General features: G+C 38.8%; 1 protein-coding gene across 4 annotated transcripts in view; it reads left to right on the forward strand.

Moving 5' to 3' along the window:
- NEDD4 (NEDD4 E3 ubiquitin protein ligase) overlaps positions 1–21,675 on the forward strand; it is a 145,974-nt gene that overhangs the window by 111,528 nt on the left and 12,771 nt on the right. For all 4 annotated transcript variants that reach the window (XM_019968787.2, XM_070797500.1, XM_070797499.1 and 1 more), the window contains 9 exons: positions 2,437–2,556; positions 3,764–3,967; positions 5,401–5,481; positions 5,708–5,762; positions 5,861–5,919; positions 6,970–7,035; positions 11,493–11,722; positions 12,442–12,563; positions 21,355–21,425. In XM_019968787.2, coding sequence (XP_019824346.2) covers positions 2,437–2,556; positions 3,764–3,967; positions 5,401–5,481; positions 5,708–5,762; positions 5,861–5,919; positions 6,970–7,035; positions 11,493–11,722; positions 12,442–12,563; positions 21,355–21,425 — 1,008 coding nt within the window. The remainder of the gene's footprint in view (positions 1–2,436; positions 2,557–3,763; positions 3,968–5,400; positions 5,482–5,707; positions 5,763–5,860; positions 5,920–6,969; positions 7,036–11,492; positions 11,723–12,441; positions 12,564–21,354; positions 21,426–21,675) is intronic.

Below are 21,675 nucleotides of genomic sequence, written 5' to 3' on the forward strand. Positions count from 1 at the left end.
TCCCCTGGAGAAGGGAACAGCTACCCACTCCAGTATTCTTGCCTGGAGAATCCCATGGACAGAGGAGCCTGGTGGGCTGCAGTTCATGGGGTCGCAAAGAGTTAGATACTACTGAGCGACTTTCATTTTCACTGCTTTGAGTTGGTCTCTTCCTTATATGGTCCCCACTTATTTTTTAAACCAAATGTAAATGTCCAGGCTCCCAGCCCCTTGAGCCTCCTCTATCCCTTAGCCACCTACCCACCACCATCACCTTCACTCCTGCCTGGGCTCTTTCTTCCAAATGGGTGTGTGTGTGTTCCACGTCCATAGTTGGAACGGCCACCTCACTTTTTTTCTACCAACAGTTTGTGATTTTGAATGGCAGCCTATATATTAATTTTGAAAAGTAGGGTTTTTTTTTTCACTTTTATGGGGGTTCCAGCAAAGGAATTCACAGGCTCAAAAGGCCTTGAATTGGCTGATCCATCTAAAAAGGTGGCCCTGCACCAAGAGAGGAATATGGGCACTGTGCGGAGGAAGGAGGTGGGGGCACCCACCTGTGCATTTGGCCCAGTCAGTGTCAACCTTCAACACGAAGGTGGATGTCACAGAAAGACTGCCCTCCCTAGCCTTCCTCTCACTTAGTGCCCTGTGTCTAGCCATCTCCACTCACCTTACTGTTCAATTGCTCAACTCTTTGCAACTTTCCAACTTTCCAACTCTTTGCAACCCCATGGACTGCAGCATGTCAGACTTCCCTGTCCTTCACCATCTCCCAGAGTCTGCTCAGACTCATGTCTGTTGAGTTGATGATGCCATCCATAATGCTATGAGACGTCATCCTCTGTCCACTCACCTGGAGCCACTTGAACTGAGATCCCTAGGTGTCTCTCCCACTGCATTTCACATTGTCCTCTGTGCAGTGAAACTGGTGAACTTCTGATTCACTGACAGGCACTCATCCAAGAAACAATTTTAAGTGCACCAAATGAGCTACAGAATCTAGAGCCGATTTACATTTTGTGTACTGGAAAAGCTGTTTCCGTGCCTTTTCCTTCTTAATACACTGATTAGAGATTTGTTTGCTTTCACAGAGCTTTCTTAAGGTATAATTTACATACCATAACATCCATCCATTTTTAAGTACACAAATGAGTTTTAGTAAATGTATACAGTTGTGCAGACACTACCACGGTGAAGTTTGAGAACTCTTCCTTCACCACAAAAAGTGTTCTTAATCCTAATACCTACTCTTAGCCCCCGGTGACTACTCGTCTGCTTTCTGTTGCTAGTTTTGCCTTTTCTAGGAATTTCACTTAAGTGGAATCATACAGTATGCCATCTTATGCATCTGGCCTCTTTCACTTACTACGATGTTTTTGAGATTTATCCATGTTGCTACATGTTTCAGGAGCTTATGATAGTCCATCATTGTAGATGTGTTTACTACATCCCATTTATCTACTCACTAGCTGTTAGACATTTGTAATGCCGGGCAACTTTGAATTCCATTATTTTATAGACTCAGAGCTCATTACAACTGTCAGCATTGTACATCTACCTCTGTGTATCTACAGAACGGTGTATCTAGTGAACAGACTAGTGGTCATAGTTTTTATATTAATATGTAAGACACATTAGGGAACCAGGCCAAACGTTGAAGAGTCTAATCTAACTCAAAAGACAAAAGGAAGGTCAGACCTGGACTGTTTTCAGTAAACCTGGAAAACTAGACCTCTTTTGTTCATTAGCAATGAACTACAGTAATCAGCACTTCCCCAGCCTTCACAGAAAGAAAGCAGGGGTAACTTTTGACTTGGCACATATGGGTGATAATTTCTATAGTTTGACTACCTGTGTTCAAATCTCAGCTCCATAATAGCAATGTTATCGGTTAGGAAATTACTTCCATTTTCTAAAACTTCAGTTTTCCAATAAGTAGAATGGGCCAGTAATCTTAATTATCTCATTAAGATTTGTGTGGCGGTTAAATGACATGATCTGTGTGAGGGCAGTATGTGGTTGTTAATACTCTCATGTTGTTATCACACTCATCATTATTGTCTGCTCTGTTTTTTTTTTTTTTAATTGAAATGCTGTGCACTTTAAAGTATGGTTTAAAACATGATTCATTTTAAAGAGGGTTATCAGTGAAAAAGGAGATATGGTCCTTTAAAAACGATTCTTTCTGGGCGCTTTCCTGGTGGTCCAGTGGCTAAGATTCCATGCTTGCAATTCAGGGGAACTGGGTTCAATCCTTGATTAGGCAGCTGCATCCCACATGCTGCAGCTAAAAGATCCTGCATGCAGCAACCAAGGTCCTGTGTGATACAGCTGAGACCCAACACAGTCAAATAAATAAAATAGATATTTATAAAAATAGTAATGATAAAATACAATAAATAAGAAGGATTCTTTCTTATTAATATTTAATTCTGTTATTCTTCACTGTAGCTTTTGCCTACTTCATCTGGATTACCACCAGGTTGGGAAGAAAAACAAGATGAAAGAGGAAGATCATACTATGTGGATCACAATTGCAGAACTACTACCTGGATAAAGCCCACTGTACAGGTATCCTGCAGTCTGTTCATTATGGTGTTTTCTTAGGTAATTTAAACCATCATATTTCTATGGGAGCTATTAATATATCACTTAGTAGTAGATGCTGAATACTTCTAATTATTTTCTGTTATTGGTGCTGTCTGTCATTTCCTGCAGATCTCTAATATACATGAGTCATTACTGGTTATTAGGTGAAACAAGTCCATTTGGGACTAGGAGGACAAAGTAAATGATCTGGTCTACTGGGTAATTTTGTAATTTGAATGGTTAAGATCATTATTTTGCTAAAAATAATCTTGGTGATTAGCATCTATAAAAGAACTTTGTCATAATGACACTCTGTCCTTGGCAACAGTTTGCCTTTTGTATTAATAATATTTCTTTGTAAGCATTTAGGAAAATATCACCATTTCTCTTGAGAAATTTTTTAAAACTGAAAAGTACAGAGAATAATATAGTAAGTATCCATTTTTTTTAACACCCTGAATTTACCACCATTAACAGCTCACCGTATTTGGTTCTAGATTTTTTGTTTTTCAAAATAAAATACAGAGGAAAAGATTTTATCTTTTAACCAAGCACTTGGCCCTGCTACCCAGAGGGAAATATCACTGTGAGCTTGTTGGGAATTCTTCCTGCCTATTTTATGACTTAGTAGAGAGCTAAACAATGCAAAATATTATTTATGTCCGTGTGTCAAATTTAACAAAGATATTATGTAATTCTAAATATTTTTTGCTCACTATTGTTTTAAAATCCTCTCATGTGGGTTTATATATAGATCTAGTGTATTTTTTTAACTGCCTTATATTTTATCACAGAAATGTATTACATTTCAGTTATCCATTTCTGTAGTGGCTGTTTGCCATTTATTTTGTCTACCACCACTTGAACCCATTTTTGTGTGTGGGAAATTCCCACTCTATGTGAGTCTTTGGGGTGAGCAAAAAACAACCTTCTCTAGTTGTCAATGCGGCTTCCCTGCAACTAGGGTTAACAGACTGTTAACTGCATCTTACTGCTCAAGAATTATCTGAGAAATTTTAAATTGTTTTAAAAACAAACTTTGACAAAGCACTTTATTGGAGCAATGAGCCTCCAGTCTTTAGGCCTGTTTATAAGTGTGTGCACTGTTTGCAGATCCAGTTACCTTTTTAACCACAGCTATTTATGTGTTCTCTGTAAATACTATTACATAATTGAATTAATGTGCTAGGCCACAGTGGAGACCAGTCAGCTGCCGTCAAGCCAGGGTTCTTCTGCAGGCCCTCAGCCACAGGCCTCCGCGAGTGATGCAGCACAACAGGTGACCCAACCATCTGAAATGGAGCAAGGATTCCTTCCCAAAGGCTGGGAGGTCCGGCACGCACCAAACGGGAGGCCTTTCTTCATTGACCACAACACCAAAACCACCACCTGGGTAACTTCAGTGTTTTCCAGTTTAAATTTGTAATAACAGTAACAATCACTTACGTGTAGTTCTTGATAATCTTTATAAGTATACATTAATATGGGCTTCCCTGGTGGTTTGGATGGTAAAGAATCTGTTTGCAATGCAGTAGAGACCCGGATTTGATCCCTGGGTCCAGAAGATCTCTTGGAGAAGGGAATGGCTACCCAATCCATAGGCTACCCAGTCCTTAGTTAAACTATGTTGAATTCTTAATAGTATTATTTCTATTCAGTATATTTATACCTATTTTTAATATCGGGGGGATTGTTAAGAAGATGCATTTATTTCCTGTTTGTAGTGGGCTTTTGTTTTGTTTTTGGTCATGCCACATGGCTTGTGGGATCTTAGTTCCGCAAGCAGAGATTGAACCCATTCCACTCTTCAGTGGAAGCACGGGATCCTACCTACCAGGGAAGTCTTGTGTTTCTTATGTTTGCAGTTTTTAGCTCACTAGCCATAAATGCCCAGGAAGATATTTAGTCATAATCATTTCCCTTTATATGAGGCCTCTAGTTCCAAAGTACTTTTGAATCCATACCTCATAATATCCAGAAAGCCTTATGAGCTAGGTAGAATAAGTATTTTTATTTTAAGATAAGGCTTAAAGTTGTTGAGTAGTTGGTTCACCACTAATAGAAAAACTACTGAAAATTATCAATAAATGCAGAGATTTTGATTAATTGCTTAAAAGTTACTAATATGCCTAAATTAAAATTATATAATACATTATTTAATAAAACAATATTGAAATGATAATATATAAATAAATCCAAATAAATTAAATTTTCTTCTTTCAATAATTTGAGTTGCCTTTACTAACCTTTTTGAGCTTACCTTCTTATCTCTTAAGATAAATAAATATCTAATAAATTAATACCTTAGCACCTGTCTAGGTACCAAAAATCATGTTCAAGGCCTCAGAAATGACACGTGCTCCAGCTTTATGTCTACTCTTACACCAGTTTTAATTTAGAGAAGAGCCCTGTGTAGTGACATAATCCTTAAAGAGTGGGCAAAATAAATGGTTTTTGTGAAAGAGAAAGTAAGTTAATACGGATCCTCCTCAAGATCTAATTGAATTTTTTTTTAATTTTTAAATTAAAAAAAATTTTTTTTTGGCCATGCCACAAGGTATGTAGCATTTTAATTTCCCAATCAGGAACTGAACCCATGCCCCCTGAAGTGGAAGTGTGGAGTCTTAACCACTGGATTGCCAGGGTCCCTTAGAACTGAATATTGTAGACTATGAATGAGAGATTTTAGATAAGAACCTATTATTTCATTGAGTAAGGAAATGAAAGTGAATCCACTGATACTAGAAAACATAGGAACAGATTGACTTTCACGATTTTAAAGTTTGTGTGTATATATTGTTTTCTTTATTTACTCTACCAAAAAAGGAAGATCCAAGACTGAAAATTCCAGCTCATCTGAGAGGAAAGACATCACTTGATTCTTCCAGTGATCTGGGGCCTTTACCTGTAAGTTTATAGAACTGTTACGCATCTAACTTGACTGTCTCAAACATTTGTATTTCGGAATGAAGTAGTTCTTTCACAACTATAATTAATATTATTGTTGAAGTGTTGATGTCTTCTACTAAGAATGGAATATACAAATTAAATCAACCATATAACCAAAACCATTTTTCTGCCCATACACTGAAAACCTGTTCCTAATATAATTGAAATATGTTCTTCATTATAGCCAGGATGGGAAGAAAGAACTCACACCGATGGAAGAATCTTTTACATAAATCACAGTATGTGCAGTGTGATTTTTTTCCCATTACATTATCTTTTGTAATATTGAATTTTTTGCATGAGAATAAAGAACCTCTTTTTTTCTCTCTTTCTTCAGATAGTAAAAAAACACAATGGGAAGACCCTCGTTTGCAGCATGTAGCAATAACTGGACCAGTAAGTCTCTTTGTATCAGCATCCTCTGATGGGGTTGTCCTCTTACTTGTCTCTTAAAGGACAGATGAAGGATATAGCACTAAATAAAGGTGTTGAGAGGAAAGCACATTTGCAAATCTCTTCTCTCCCCACCACCCACACACCCGGTCTCAGTTATTTGAAAAGGGCATTTAAAGTAGTTACCTTTACTCTACACAACAGCCTTGGGATGCCAGTGAGCCAGTAAGTTAACTCAGTGAAGCTAACTCAGTGAGCTAACTCAGTGAGGCTGCTGTGCTCAGACTGGTACTTGAAATAACCTGAAAAAAGAATGCTGGGCTCCTCAGCAAATCAGATAAGAGCCAAGAGTGTATCTGATGAGAAAGCTGACAGTGCCTTGTCAAATCAGGGTCATGTCTTGAACTTTTTGGTTGAAATCATTGTAAATACTGGTATATAAGACATTCATATTTAAAGTACAAGTATTACCATGTATGATGTTTATACTACTCGAGTCAGATTAATGATAGGAAAATAATTTTCCTCTTTTATATAGCTTCTTTTTCAGATTATAATTGTTTTCTAATTCACACAAATAAGTAAAATTGAAGATACAATTCTTTTAGACTACTCTTGTGACTCCATGTTTAGTCTTTTAAAGTAATGGATAAAAAAGGCAACTCCTCAGAGTTCAAGGAAAAAGTACATTTTTCAAATTGTTCCTTTAATGGAGAAATCACTTTGAAAGTCTCTTTAGAAATGGAAATTTTCATTTCTAATATTTCTTTACTTGGAAGACATTTCCTGTTTCTGGCCTATTGCATTTCAAGAATACTGCATGATGAAAATTACAGCCATAAGAATTGCTGGATACAATTTTATCTTAAACGGAGAAATTAAAATTTTTTAAGTTTTATATTTCTTTTTCTTTGAATTAAACTTTTCTTTCCAAATATTCTCTTTTAATGCCCTTAACTTATGTTCATAAAATACCCAGAGGGGAGTTTTTTAAATTGTTCCAGAATAAAATAACTAAAACCTTCTTTATTTTTCCAAAATTTTTAACTCAAGGCAGTGCCCTACTCCAGGGATTACAAAAGAAAGTATGAGTTCTTCCGAAGAAAGTTGAAGAAGCAGGTTAGTGATACTTATAATGAGTTCTTAGGAATGTTTGTCATATGGACTGAAAGCATGGGCAGTACATTTGAAAAAGTAATAGAGAATTTATTATATATGAACAATTTTGGATAGCTTCTTTTAGGGAAAGGATGCTTATTTTTTGAGTAGCTGTAATATATGATTAGAGTCTAGTTATTTTATGTCTGTGTTTTTCAATATACCTTGCAACAGAGAAAATAGTTTTAAAAACTTGCTTTTGAAGAGCTCTAACTTGAGTTCCTCCTGGGTTTGTGGGGTTTGAGTTTTGTAGAAACAGAGTAATAGTAACTCAGGAGATTATCCCGTAGCCTAGACTTTGCTTGTGTAGGAGGACTCTCTGGATTCTGCTTCTGCTTGGACTATTGTTTTCCAGTGTTAGTCATTCATTCTTTACAGCTTCAAGTATAATATATCTCTGCATAATTTGAATGTACAGCTGTGATTGGAGCAGGCCTCTTGTTGTTTATCTCCTTTTGCTTATCAGATATATTCACAACACTTTTTCCATCACCACAAATTCAGTATGTTTGGAACTAAATCTGCCCATCTATTTCATTTCTATTGGTTATGACTGTTTTTTAAGTAATTAATTTTTTAAAATTGAAAGTCTTTAAGTTCCATAATGCTTTACAGTTTTCAAAGGTTTCATACACATGGTTTTATATAATTCCATAATAACCCCTTTTTCCCCACCTCTGTATTGCCCCTCCCCCCACCCATAACCACTAGTTTGTTCTCTCTATAAATAAATATTATTTATTTATTTATTTTTGGCTGTGCTGGGTCTTCGTTGTGGGGGCTTTTCTCTAGTTGTGGCGAGCAGGGGCCTCGCTCTCTTCATGGCAGTGCTCGGGCTTCTCATTATGGTGGCTTCTCTTGTGGTGCACTCGGGCTCTTAGCGCACAGAGGCTTCAGTATTTACGGCACATGGTCTCAGTAGTTGCGGTTCCTGGGCTCTAGAGCACACGTTCAGTAGCTGCCGCGCACAGGGTCAGTTGCCCGTGGCATGTGGGATCTTCCAGGACCAGGGATCAAACCCATGTCTCCTCCATTAGCAGGTGGAATCTTTATCACTGAGCCCCCAAGGAAGCCCTGTTCTCTGTGCCTGTGAGAGGGATGACCGTTTTTTAACGCCTTTCTGATTTGCTCAGGCCTCTCCCCTTGCCTGCAGTTTAGGAGTACTGCCACTAGGTGGCTACGTTGGGTTACACTTCCTTGCCTTCCAAGCCGGAAGCCTGGTTTTACAAAGATTCAAGATGGTTTCTGATGCCACGAATTTTTCTCATCCAAAACAGGACAAAAATGAAATACAGTACTTATTTAGTGCAAATATACCTTAATAAAATCTTAAAATATCTTCAGTGTTTTAAACTCATCTTCAATAATAACCTTGTTTTAAAATTGCTCTGGAAATTTGTTTTCTACTTCTTAAAATTCTTTGGGATTCTAAGTCTGTTTTGAATTATTTATATGGTAAATGTTTTCACTCTTAATGACAAGACACTGGTGGAAGAGAAGTACTAGCTTCTCCATTTGCCAGTCTGAACACTTATAAACATGTTACAGTGTCTAATGGTTGATATTCTCTAAGCAGCAGGTCACAGAACACAAAACCATAATGAAAGAAGTAAGTTTTATTGACTTCTGACCACATACTAGGCATTTTTCTTAAGTTACATGTATGATCCCTGTGTAATCTCTGCAGTAACTCTATAATGAAGGGACTATTATTATCACATCTTAGAGTTGAGGAAGCTGAGGCTCAGAGAAACTAGGCAGTGTGATCCAGTTCCATGGTTATTAGCAGCAAAGCCAGGCACAAACCAAGTGGCGCAGTGCCAGAGTCCATCCTCCTGACTCACATGACATACTGGACTGGGGATTAAGAGAGGAAATTGCCCAGAATGCAAGAAAGGTATACAAGAAGATGAAATTATGAAAGAAAAGATAAGAGACATGAAGCTGTTCCGGAAGAAGAGCCTGAGGAAGAGGCTGAGAAGCTGAATCCTCAGTTTAACAAAACGTCCCAAGCAGGATTTAAGAAATAAGACTCCTGCCTGGACACATCACATCACAGCAAAAGAACAGAACATCAAGGAGGAGATAAAAATGTGTGAAGCAGTGCTCCAAAGCCTTGAGCTGCCTTTATCCTTCCCCTCCACCTCATCCTTAACATGTCGTTAGTTTGGATTAAGGGTGGCTAATCATTCTTGAGACCACTGTGTGCCAGGCACCGTGTCAGCACATGCAATGCATTGTCCCAGTTATTCCTGAAACAGCTCCCTAAGGGTAAATACTTTTATCGTCCGTATTTTATAGATGAGGTAATTAAGCGTTAGAAAAGATGTGCGAGCTGAAGCCAGGCCTTGAACACAGGGTCACCTGACTCCAGAATCCATGGATGATACACCACTCAGCTCTGATGTGGAAATTGCTCCTGTGGCCTCCCTTCTGTTGTTGTCGCTCACACAGAGGGCCCATTTACTTTCTGTCACTCAGGCTGTTTCAGGGGTCTTTCACTGACCAGTGTGTCTTTTGTCTCCCCTTATGTGTGCTTAGTTGCTTGGTCGTTTCCAACTCTTTGAGAACCCATGGACTGTAGCCTTCCAGGCTCCTTTGTCCATGGGATTTTCCAGGCAAGAATACTGGAGTTGGTTGCCATTTCCTCCTCCAGGGGATCTTCCCAACCCAGGGATCAAACCCCAGGGTCCTGTGTCTCCTGCATTGCAGGCAGAGAGCCATTGGGAAAGCTCCATTGAAATACCTTTTAGATCTGATGGTGTCAGCCTCTGAGAACATAGCGAGCAGTCTGATCCTGCAACTTCCTGCTCAACTTCCTAGGCAGCCTTCACACTGTCTACACTGTGGCCTCAGACTGCTTCTGCAACTCCTTCTACTCAAATCCCTCTCTTCTTCCCCTCCCCCTTCTGTACCATCCAGCTCTCAGATGGCTGGGACCCTTCTCCCTGCTTGCTGTTCCTCAGGCTTTCTCTCCCTTCCCACCCCAGAAAGGACTTTCTCTCGAAGCCTCCTTGGTCGTCTCACTTGTAATTAATAGCTCGTTTTTTGTTTTTTTTTTTCTTTTTTGCCTATAAAACTTTGCTTCTGTTCCTATTGTTAGCAATTTTTCTACTCTTTTAAATCTCAGAATGAGTAACATTTACATTTGTTTCTCACACACACACCACATTGTAAACTCCCTGAAGAAGTGACCACATTTTATGCCATGTTTTCATTCCCTTTTCCTCCCATCTCTGGCCCCTTTGCAGTACCTACCTAGCATGGACCTGGCCCAGAGTGGGCCTTGAGTAAGTGCTTGTTGAGTCACTTACCTGCACTAGTGGTTTGCCCACTGTCTAAAATTATAAAATTGCTTTTGTCCAGTCTTACCAGTTTTTTAAGTTGCATAAGCAGCAGAGGAAATTGTTTATGGTTTACTTCCTCTGCTGCTTACACAGGGGAAATGTACCATACTTCAGTTGCAGCCCTCAGCCTTGGTAGTTGTGGCACATGGGCTTAATTGCTCCACAAAACTCATGTTATACTTATATTGCTTATATAAACTGCTTATATCATTATGTTTCTAAGGGTTTTCCCACTTTTCCTAAGTATTTTGTGAGTGAAATTGATTTAGAGCTAACCCTCTTTCCTTTCCTTGATTCTACAGAATGTTGATGGCATGTTTTCTTTTCATGGTTTCCACTGGAACATTGCATACAGAATACTCAAAAACAAAATATTCAGATATGTTTCTATATAATTTACAGTAAAGTCTGCCTAAAAGCATAGTTATCTACATTTGTCATATGAGCAAATTATGTACAAAAGATAAATGAGGCAATGTAGCTCATTCATTAAGAACAGAGGCTCAGAAGCTAAGACTTTCTTAACTTGTATCTTTAGTTTCTTCATCCATAAAATGAAGACAATAATAGTAGGTTCTTCATAGTGTTGTTATGAGGAGTAAATGAGTTAACCCATTAAAATTCTGGTAACAGTGCTGGCACAGTCTGTAAAAGTTAGCACCTGTTAATGAGTGAAGTAGACAGGCTCCAGAGAGGAAATATGGAGGGGAGAACCCTAAGCTGACAGGCAGACAAGTATTGAGAGCAGGCAGTGCCTTGACTGACTGTCGGTCACAGAATGTCTTTCTTGGATCTTAAGGTGGAAATGACTGCTCATGAAATGCCTTCATGTGAGTGTTACTTTCACCATCAGTAGCTGCTTCTTCAGATGTGAAAATGAGAAGTCTTTGTTATTACATGACTAGAGAAAATGCATGAGTTCTTTAATACTGTGGAGGGAATACAAGACAATATACCTAGGCCTGAAAGAGGATCCTGGGCACAGGAATAGAATACAGTGAATTTTATAACATTCATGAAAGAAATGTGTGTTGAACTGATTTAAACAGTCTCTCTTCTCTGGATTTTCAGAATGACATTCCAAACAAATTTGAAATGAAACTTCGCCGTGCAACTGTTCTTGAGGACTCTTACAGGAGGATTATGGGGGTGAAGAGAGCAGACTTCCTCAAGGCTAGACTGTGGATTGAGTTTGATGGTGAAAAGGGACTAGATTATGGAGGAGTTGCCAGAGAATGGTTCTTTCTGATTTCAAAGGAAATGTTTAACCCTTATTATGGGTTGTTTGAATATTCTGCTACGTAAGTACCTTTTCAATGGCTGTACAGAAAAAAAAAAAAATCACTGTTTTGAAAATAACAGAGTAATGTGATGGGAGGGAAATGTAAGTCACAATGTGCCAGAAAAGCAGAGAGAGTAACTAATGTTGTTTCAGAAATAACTTTTAAAAGTTATAGTGAAATATACATAACATAAAATTTAACATTCTTATCATGTTAAGTGTATTCATTGTTGTGCACCCATCACCACCATGTACCTCCAGAACTTTTTCATCATCCCATACTGAAACTGTATCCTTTAAACATGATCTCCCCCGTTCCCTGGCATTAACCATTCCACTTTCTGTTTCTATGAACTGGACTATTCTCAGTATCTTGTATAAGTAGAATCATACAGTATTTGACCTTTTATAACTGACTTAATTTCATTAGCATAGTGTTCTCAAAGTTTATCCATGTAGCAGTATGTGGTAGAATTTCCTTCCTTTTGAAGGCTGTGTAATATGCCATTATGTGTCTATACCACATTTATTTATCCATTTAGCTTTCAGAAACATTTGGATTGTTTCCACCTTTTGAACAAAATGACTGTTTTTAAAACCATTAAATCCAGTGGTCTAATATGGTTGTAATAGAGTTGAACAACTGTAAAAAGAGGGAGACAATTTACAATTACTTGTCATATTAAAATTTTTATATGAAATATAGAAAGGAGCATTTAAATGTGGTTGTCTTTACAGGGATAATTATACCCTACAGATAAATCCCAATTCTGGACTGTGTAATGAAGATCACCTCTCTTACTTCAAGTTTATTGGTCGGGTAGCTGGGATGGCAGTGTATCATGGCAAACTGTTGGATGGTTAGTATTTTTTTTAATTGGAGGATAATTGCTTTACATGTTGTGTTGGTTTCCACAATACATCAACGTGAATTAGCCGTGTGTGTGTGTGTGTGTGTGTGTGTGTGTGTGTGTATATATATCTCCCCTCCCTCATGAGTCTCCCTTCCACCCAACCCCCCACCCTACCCCCCTCAGTTGCCACAGAGCTGAGCTGAGCTCCCTGTGTTATACAGCAGCTTCCCACTAGCTATCTTATTTTACACATGGTAGTGTATATGTTTTTTTTCTTTCTTTTTTTATTCATTTTAATTGGAGGCTAATTACAATATTATGGTAGTTTTTGCATTACATTCACATGAATCAGCCATGGGTGTACATGTGTTCCGCATCCTGACCCTCCCTCCCACCTCCCTCCCCATCCCATCCCTCAGGGTCATCCCAGTGCACCAGCCCTGAGCACCCTGTTTCATGCATCGAACCTGGACTGGCAATCTGTTTCACATATGATAATATACATGTTTCAATGCTATTCTCTCAAATCATCCCACCCTCACCTTCTCCCACAGAGTCCAAAAGTCTATTCTTTACATCTCAGTCTCTTTTGTTGTCTTGCATATAGGGTCATCATTACCATCTTTCTAAATTCCATATATATGCGTTAATATACTGTATTGGTGTTTTTCTTTCTGCCTTACTTCACTCTGTATAATAGGCTCCAGTTTCATCCACCTCATTAGAAGTAATTCAAATGCATTCTTTTTAATAGCTGAGTAATATTCCATTGTACTACAGCTTTCTTATCCATTCATCTGCCGATAGACATCTAGGTTGCTTCCATGTCCTGGCTATTGTAAATAGTGCTGTGATGAACATTGGGGTACATGTGTCTCTTTCAATTCTGGTTTCCTCAGTGTGTATGCCCAGCAGTGGGATTGCTGGGTCATACGGCAGTTCTATTTCCAGTTTTTTAAGGAATCTCCACACTGTTCTCCAGAGTAGCTGTACTAGTTTGCATTCCCACCAACAGTGTAAGAGGGTTCCTTTTTTCTCTGCATGCTCTCCACCATTTATTGTTTGTAGACTTTTGGATAGCAGCCATTCTGACTGGCGTGAGATGATACCCCATTGTGGTTTTGATTTGCATTTCTCTGATAATGAGTGATGTTGAACATCTTTTCATGTGTTTGTTAGCCATCTGTATGTCTTCTTTGGAGAAATGTCTGTTTAGTTCTCTGGCCCATTTTTTGATTGGATCACCTATTTTTCTGGAATTGAGCTGCAGGAGTTGCTTGTATATTTTTGAGATTAGTTGTTTGTCAGTTGCTTCATTTGCTATTACTTTCTCCCATTCTGAAGACTGTCTTTTCACTTTGCTTATAGTTTCCTTTGTTGTGCAAAAGCTTTTGAGTTTAACTAGGTCCCATTTTTTTATTTCTGCTTTTATTTCCATTGTCTGGGAGGTGGGTCATAGAGGATCCTGCTGTGATTTACGTAAGAGAGTGTTTTGCCAATGTTTTCCTCTAGGAGTTTTATAGTTTCTGGTCTTACATTTAGATCTTTAATCCATTTTGAGTTTATTTTTGTGTATGGTGTTAGAAAGTGTTCTAGTTTCATTCTTTTACAAATGGTTGACCAGTTTTCCCAGCACCACTTGTTAAAGAGATTGTCTTTTCTCCATTGTATATTCTTGCCTCCTTTGTCAAAGATAAAGTGTCCATAGGTGCATGGATTTCTCTCTGGGCTTTCTATTTTGTTACATTGATCTATGTTTCTGTCTTTGTGCCAGTACCATACTGTCTTGATGACTTTTGGTTTTTAGTATAGCCTGAAGTCAGGCAGGTTGATTCCTCCAGATCCATTCTTCTTTCTCAAGATTGCTTTGGCTTTTCAAGGTTTTTTGTATTTCCATACAAATTGTGAAATTATTTGTTCTAGTTCTCTGAAAAATACTGTTGGTAGCTTGATAGGGATTGCATTGAATTGCTTTAGAATTGCAATAGATTGCTTTGGGTAGTATACTCATTTTCACTATATTGATTCTTCTGATCCATGGACATGGTATATTTCTCCATCTATTTGTGTCACCTTTGATTTCTTTCATCAGTGTTTTATAGTTTTCTATATATAGTTCTTTTGTATTTTTAGGTAGATTTATTCCTAAGTATTTTATTCTTTTCATTGCAATGGTGAATGGAATTGTTTCCTTAATTTCTCTGTTTTCTCATTGTTAGTGTATAGGAATGCAAGGGATTTCTGTGTGTTAATTTTATATCCTGCAACTTTACTATATTCATTGATTGGCTCTAGTAATTTTCTGGTGGAGTTTTTAGGGTTTTCTATGTAGAGGACCATGTCATCTGCAAACAGTGAGAGTTTTACTTCTTCTTTTCCAATCTGGATTCCTTTTATTTCTTTTTCTTCCCTGACTGCTATGGATAAAACTTCCAAAACTATGTTGAATAGTAGTGGTGAGAGTGGGCATCCTTGTCTTGTTCCTGACTTTAGGGGAAATGCTTTCAATTTTTCACCATTGAGGATAATGTTTTCTGTGGGTTTATCATATATGGCTTTTATTATGTTGAGGTATGCTCCTTCTATGCCTGCTTTCTGGAGGGTTTTTTTTTTATCATAAATTGATGTTGAATTTTGTCAAAGGCTTTCTCTGCATCTATTGAGATAATCATATGGTTTTTATCTTTCAATTTGTTAATGTGATGTATCACATTGATTGATTTGCGAATATTGAAGAATCCTTGCATCCTGGGGATAAAGCCCACTTGATCATGATGTATGATCTTTTTAATATGTTGTTGAATTCTGTTTGCTAGAATTTTGTTAAGGATTTTTGCATCTTTGTTCATCAGTGATATTGGCCTGTAGTTTTCTTTTTTTGTGGCATCTTTGTCTGGTTTTGGTATTAGGGTGATGGTGGCCTCATAGAATGAGTTTGGAAGTTTACTTTCCTCTGCAATTTTCTGGAAGAGTTTAAGTAGGATAGGTGTTAGCTCTTCTCTAAATTTTTGGTAGAATTCAGCAGTGAAGCCTGGTCCTGGGCTTTTGTCTGTTGGAAGATTTCTGATTACAGTTTTGATTTCTGTGCTTTTGATGGGTCTGTTAAGATTTTCTATTTCTTCCTGGTTCAGTTTTGAAAAGTTATACTTTTCTAAGAGTTTTTCCATTTCTTCCAAATTGTCCATTTTATTGGCTTATAGTTGCTGATAGTAGTCTCTTATGATACTTTGTATTTCTGTGTTGTCTGTTGGGATTTCTCCAATTCCATTTCTAATTTTGTTGATTTGATTCTTCTCCCTTTGTTTCTTGATGAGTCTGGCTAATGGTTTGTCTATTTTATTTATCTTCTCAAAGAACCAGGTTTTAGCTTTGTTGATTTTGGCTATGGTCTCTTTTGTTTCTTTTTCATTTATTTCTGCCCTAATTTTTATGATTTCGTTCCTTCTACTAACCCTGGGGTGCTTAATTTCTTCTTTTTCTGGTTGCTTTAGGTGTAGAGTTAGGTTATTTATTTGATTTCTCTACTGTTTCTTGAGGTAGGCTTGTATTGCTATGAACCTTTCCCTTAGCACTGCTTTTACTGAATCCCATAGGTTTGGGGTTGTATTTTCATTTTCATTTGTTTCTATGCATATTTTGATTTTTTAAAAATTTCTTTTGTGATGTGTTGGTTATTCAGAAGTGTGTTGTTTAGCCTCCATATGTTTGTATTTTTAATAGTTTTTTTTTTTTCCCCAGTAGTTGACATCTAATCTTACTGCATTGTGGTCAGAAAAGATGCTTGAGATGATTTCAATTTTTTGAATTTACCAAGGGTAGATTTATGGCCCAGTATGTGATCTATCCTGGAGAAGATTCCATGTGCACTTGAGAAAAAGGTGAAATTCATTGTTTTAGGGTGAAATGTCCTATAGATACCAATTAGGTCTAACTGGTCCATTGTATCATTTAAACTTTGTGTTTCCTTGCTAATTTTCTGTTTAGCTGATCTATCCATAGGTGTGAGTGGGTTATTAAAATCTCCCACTATTATGGTGTTACTGTTAATTTCCTCTTTCATACTTGTTAGCATGTGCCTTACATATTGGGTGCTCCTATGTTGGGTGCATATATATTTATAATTGTTATATCTTCTTCTTGGATTGATGCTTTGATCATTATGTAGTGTAGTATCCTTTTTTGTCTCTTCTCACGGCCTTTATTTCAAAGTCTATTTTATCTGATATGAGTATTACTACTCCTGCTTTCTTTTGGTCTCCATTTGCATGAAATATCTTTTTCCAGCTCTTCACTTTCAGTCTATATGCGTCCCTATGTTTGAGGTGGGTCTCTTGTAGACAGCATATATAGGGGTCTTATTTTTGTATCGGTTTAGCCAGTCTTTGTCTTTTGATTGGGGCATTCAATTATTGATATTCAGTAAGGTAATTATTGATAAGTATGGTCCTGTTGCCATTTACTTTGTTGTTTTGGGTTTGAATTTATAAACCTTTTCTGTGTTTCCTGTCTAGAAAAGATCCTTTAGCATTTGTTGAAGAGCTGGTTTGGTGGTGCTGAATTTTCTGAGCTTTTGCTTGTCTGTAAAGCTTTTGATTTCTCCTTCATATTTTAATGAGATTCTTGCTGGGTACAGTAATCTGGGTTGTAGGTTTTTCTCTTTCATCACTTTAAGTATGTCCTGCCATTCCCTTCTGGCTTGAAGAGTTTCTATTGAAGATCAGCTGTTATCCTTTTGGGGATCCCCTTGTGATTTATTTGTTGTTTTTCCCTTGCTGCTTTTAATATTTGTTCTTTGTGTTTGATCTTCATTAATTTGATTGATATATGTGATGGGGTGTTTTGCCTTGGGTTTATCCTATTTGGGACTCTCTGGGTTTCTTGGACTTGGGTGGCTATTTCCTTCTCCATTTTAGGGAGGGTTTCAACTATTATCTCCTCAAGTATTGTCTTATGGCCTTTCTTTTTGTCTTTTTCTTCTGAGACTCCTATGACTTGAATGTTGGGACATGTTACATTGTCCCAGAGGTCTCTGAGGTTGTCCTCATTTCTTTTACTTTTTTCCTCTCTGCTTCATTTATTTCTGCCATTCTATCTTCCACCTCACTTATCCTATCTTCTGCCTCAGTTATTCTACTGTTGGTTTCCTCCAGAGTGCTTTTGATCTCAGTTATTGCATTATTCCTTATTGATTGACTCTTTTTTATTTCTTCTAGGTCCTTGTTAAACTTTTCTTGTATCTTCTCAATCCTTGTCTCCAGACTATTTATCTGTAACTCCGTTTTGTTTTCAAGATTTTGGATCATTTTTACTATCATTATTCTGAATTCTTTTTCAGGTAGACTCCCTATCTCCTCCTCTTTGGTTTGGTTTGGTAGGCTTTTATCATGTTTCTTTACCTGCTGAATAGTTCTCTGCCTGTTCATCTTGTTTAGGTTGTTATGTTTGGGGTGGCCTTTCTGTATGCTTGAAGTTTGTGGTTCCTCTTTATTGTGGAGGTTCCTTCCTGTGGGTGGGATTGGATGAGTGGCTTGTCAAGGTTTCCTGGATAGGGAAGCTTTCATTGGTGTTCTGGTGGGTGGAGCTGGATCTCTTCTCTCTGGAGTTCAATGAAGTGTCCAGTAGTGAGTTTTGAGGTGTCTGTAGGTTTGGTGTGACTTTTGGCCACCTGTATTTTTGTGCTCAGGGTTATGTTCTTGTGTTGTTGGAGAATTAGCTTGGTATGTCTTGCTCTGAAACTTGTTGGTTCTTGGGTGGAGCTTGGTTTCAGTGTAGGTATGGAGGCTTTTGGATGAATTCTTGTTGATTAATGTTTCCTGGAGTCAGGAGTTTTCTGGTATTCTCAAGTTTTGGATTTAAGCCTCCTACCTCTGGCTTTCAGTCTTATTCTTACAGTAGCCTCAAGACTTCTCCATCCATATAGCACCGATGATAAAACATCTAGGTTAATGGTGAAAAGATTCTCCATAGTGGGGTAAACCCAGAGAGGTTCACAGAGTTACATGAAGAGAAGAGGGAAGAGGGAGATAGAGGTGACCAGGAGGAGAAGAGGGGGTATCAAAAGGGGAGAGAGCAGTCTAGCCAGTAATCAATTCCCTATTTGCTCTCTACAGTCTGGAACACTCAAGACAGTTTCATGGAGTTCCATAGAGAAGAGAAGAGGAGGAAGGAGATAGAGGTGACCAGGAGGAGAGGATGGGGGAAGTCAAAAGGAGAGAGACCAGTCTAGCCTGTGATCAGTTCCCTAAGTGTTCTCCACAGCCCAGAACACCTGAAGAGATTCACAGAATTAAGTAGAGAAGAGAAGGGGGAGGGAGGAGATAGAGGTGACCTGGGGGAGAAAAAGGAGTGTCAAAAGGGGAGAGAGCAATCAAGCCAGTAATCACACTCTTGAGTAAAAATGGGTACTGATGATTGAATTCTTAAAGGTACAGAATTGATAACAAATACCAAAAAGCAAAGATTAAAAATCTAGAGTGAAGGTTAGACTCTCAAAAATACAGTATTAAAAAAAATCGCAAAAGTTATAAAAAAATATATATATATATATATGAAATGTGCTTTAAAAATAGGGTCTTTTTTTTTTTTGCAAGATGATAGTAGGTTTTAAAAAGGAAAATTAAAGGAATAATAAGGAACTTAAAAATTAAAAAATGATAATAGTAAAATATATCTAGGAATGTCTCTGGAGCTGTTGAGGGCAGTGTGGGGTCAGTTCAGTTTCAGATAGTTCCTTGTTCCAGCTTATACTTCTTCCCAGGGTCTATGCTGCTGCTGCTGCTAAGTCACTTCAGTCGTGTCTGACTCTGTGCTACCCCATAGACGGCAGCCCACCAGGCTCCCCCGTCTCTGGGATTCTCCAGGCAAGCACACTGGAGTGGGTGGCCATTTCCTTCTCCAATGCATGAACGTGAAAAATGAAAGTGAAGTCATTCAGTCATGTCCAACTCTTTGCATGGACTGCAGCCTGCCAGGCTCCTCTGTCCAGGGATTTTCCAGGCAAGAGTACTGGAGTGGGTTGCCGTTGCCTTCTCCCACAGGGTCTATAGGTCCCTTCCAATGTAGCCAATGCTAACTACAGGGTTTTAATCTGTTGCACTTGTCACTTCCAAAGTGGTTCCCTCTTCTTTATTTTGGCTTCCTCTGTTTGCAAGTCTCTTCAGTATGTAACTTCTGCCCTGATACAAGGGGGCGAAAGTGGTCATTTATTTAGGCTCACTTGTTCAATTGTGCTGTGGGGAGGGAGGAACACACTGCAAACAAACATCACTGCTGTGTATGGGGAGTGCTCACAGTGTCTTTGCCACACTGGGTTTGCTCCCACTCACAGCATGTGTGCTTTCCTGGTCTACACTGCTCAGGCTCCAGGTTGCTCTGCAGGGGAACTGTCTAAGGCGGCCCTAGGTTGTGTGCACTTTACAGGTCTAAGCCACTCAGGTTCAGGTTCTCGGGTACTCCACAAAGGCACAGACTTGGTTGGGCCTGCGTTTTGTGCCCTTCCCTGGTCCGAGCAGCTCAGGTAACCAGGTGCTTGGCGAGTGCACACTCCCCAGGTGGGGCAGTGCGTCTTATCACCTCCCCCATCCTAGACGCTCAGTTTCCTGGGTGCGCAGTGGGAGCGCCGTCTCGGGTGTGCCCTGTGTCTCCTCTGGGGAGCTGATCTCTGGCTGCGACCCTGCTGGCAGATGTCAACTGTCCAGGATCCCAGAAAGACTTGGTTAGCAACTGGGAGCCTGCTTGCAGTGTGGTGGAGGATGCCATCTCTGGGGCCGAGTTTGCCCCTTGCCTTCTGGCTCTGGCTGTCGCCCGCCTGCCTCTCTGCCTCCGTGGAGGATGGGCTGGTCCACTGTTGGCTAGCTCTCCTCTGGTATTTGCTCTTTGTTCTGTGAGCAGACCCGGCAGTGCCTTAGGTTAAAGCTTTTTGCCGGAAAGTTCTTTCTTGTTCTTTCCTTTTTTTTTTCCCTCTCTGGCTATCCCTTGGTTTGGGTTGCTATCTCACGTTAGCTCCCTCAGATTGCCCTCAGGGCATTCAGGCCCAGTCCTTACCCTACACAATGCAGCCCGCGTCTCCCTGTTCAGCCCCCACTTGCTGGTGGCAGACACCAGCGTCTGGGCTACTTCTCCGCTGGGAGTTGCAATTAGGCGCGTAATCTGTGGGTTTTATTTATTTATTTTTTCCTCCCAGTTATGTTGCCCTCTGAGATCCCAAAACTCCCCACAGACCTGCCGGTGAGAGGGTTTCCTGGTGTTTGGAAACTTCTCCTCTTTTATGACTCCCTCCCTGGGATGGGTCTCCATCCCTAACTCTTTTGTCTCTCTTTTTATCCTTTTATATTTTGTCCTACCTCCTTTCAAAGACAATGGGCTGCCTTTCTGGGTGCCTGGTATCCTCCGCCAGCATCCAGAAGTTGTTTTGTGATATTTGCTCAGCGTTCAAATGATCTTTCAATGGATTTGTGGGGGAGAAAGTGGTCTCCCTGTCCTATTCCTCTGCCATCTTAGTACCACCCTCTGTTAGTGTATATGTTTTAATGCTACTCTCTCAATTCATCCCACCCTCTCCTTCCCCCACTGTGTCTGCAAGTCTATTCTCTATGTCTGTGTCTCTATTCCTTGCAAATAGGTTCATCAGTACCATTTTTATAGATTCCATTTATATGCACTAATATACAATATTTATTTTTCTCTTTCTGATTTACTTTACTCAGATTGTTAATATTAAGCATAAAACTTTTTGGTATGTAATTATCTGGTTTCTTTTGCTTGGTAATCATTTTAAATATATTTGATTTTTTGCAAGGTTTTTTCATCCGTCCATTTTATAAGATGATGCTGCACAAGCCAATAACACTTCATGATATGGAATCAGTGGTATGTTTTTTTCACTTATCATATAAAGTATAATTTAACAGGCAACTGAATATCTTAAAGACTTACTTTTTAATGATGAAATCAATGGATGTTCTGAATATAAATGAACATTTCCCCCAACATTTTATTTGGAAAATTTACTAACATATAATAGAGTTGAAAAAGTTTTACAGCGGATATGTGTATATCTACCACCCAGATTCCACAATTGGCTTTTTATCCATACTTACTTTATGACATACCTATCCAC

Source organism: Bos indicus, chromosome 10 (assembly GCF_029378745.1).
Source record: "Bos indicus isolate NIAB-ARS_2022 breed Sahiwal x Tharparkar chromosome 10, NIAB-ARS_B.indTharparkar_mat_pri_1.0, whole genome shotgun sequence".
NCBI classification, from domain to species: Eukaryota; Metazoa; Chordata; class Mammalia; order Artiodactyla; family Bovidae; genus Bos; species Bos indicus.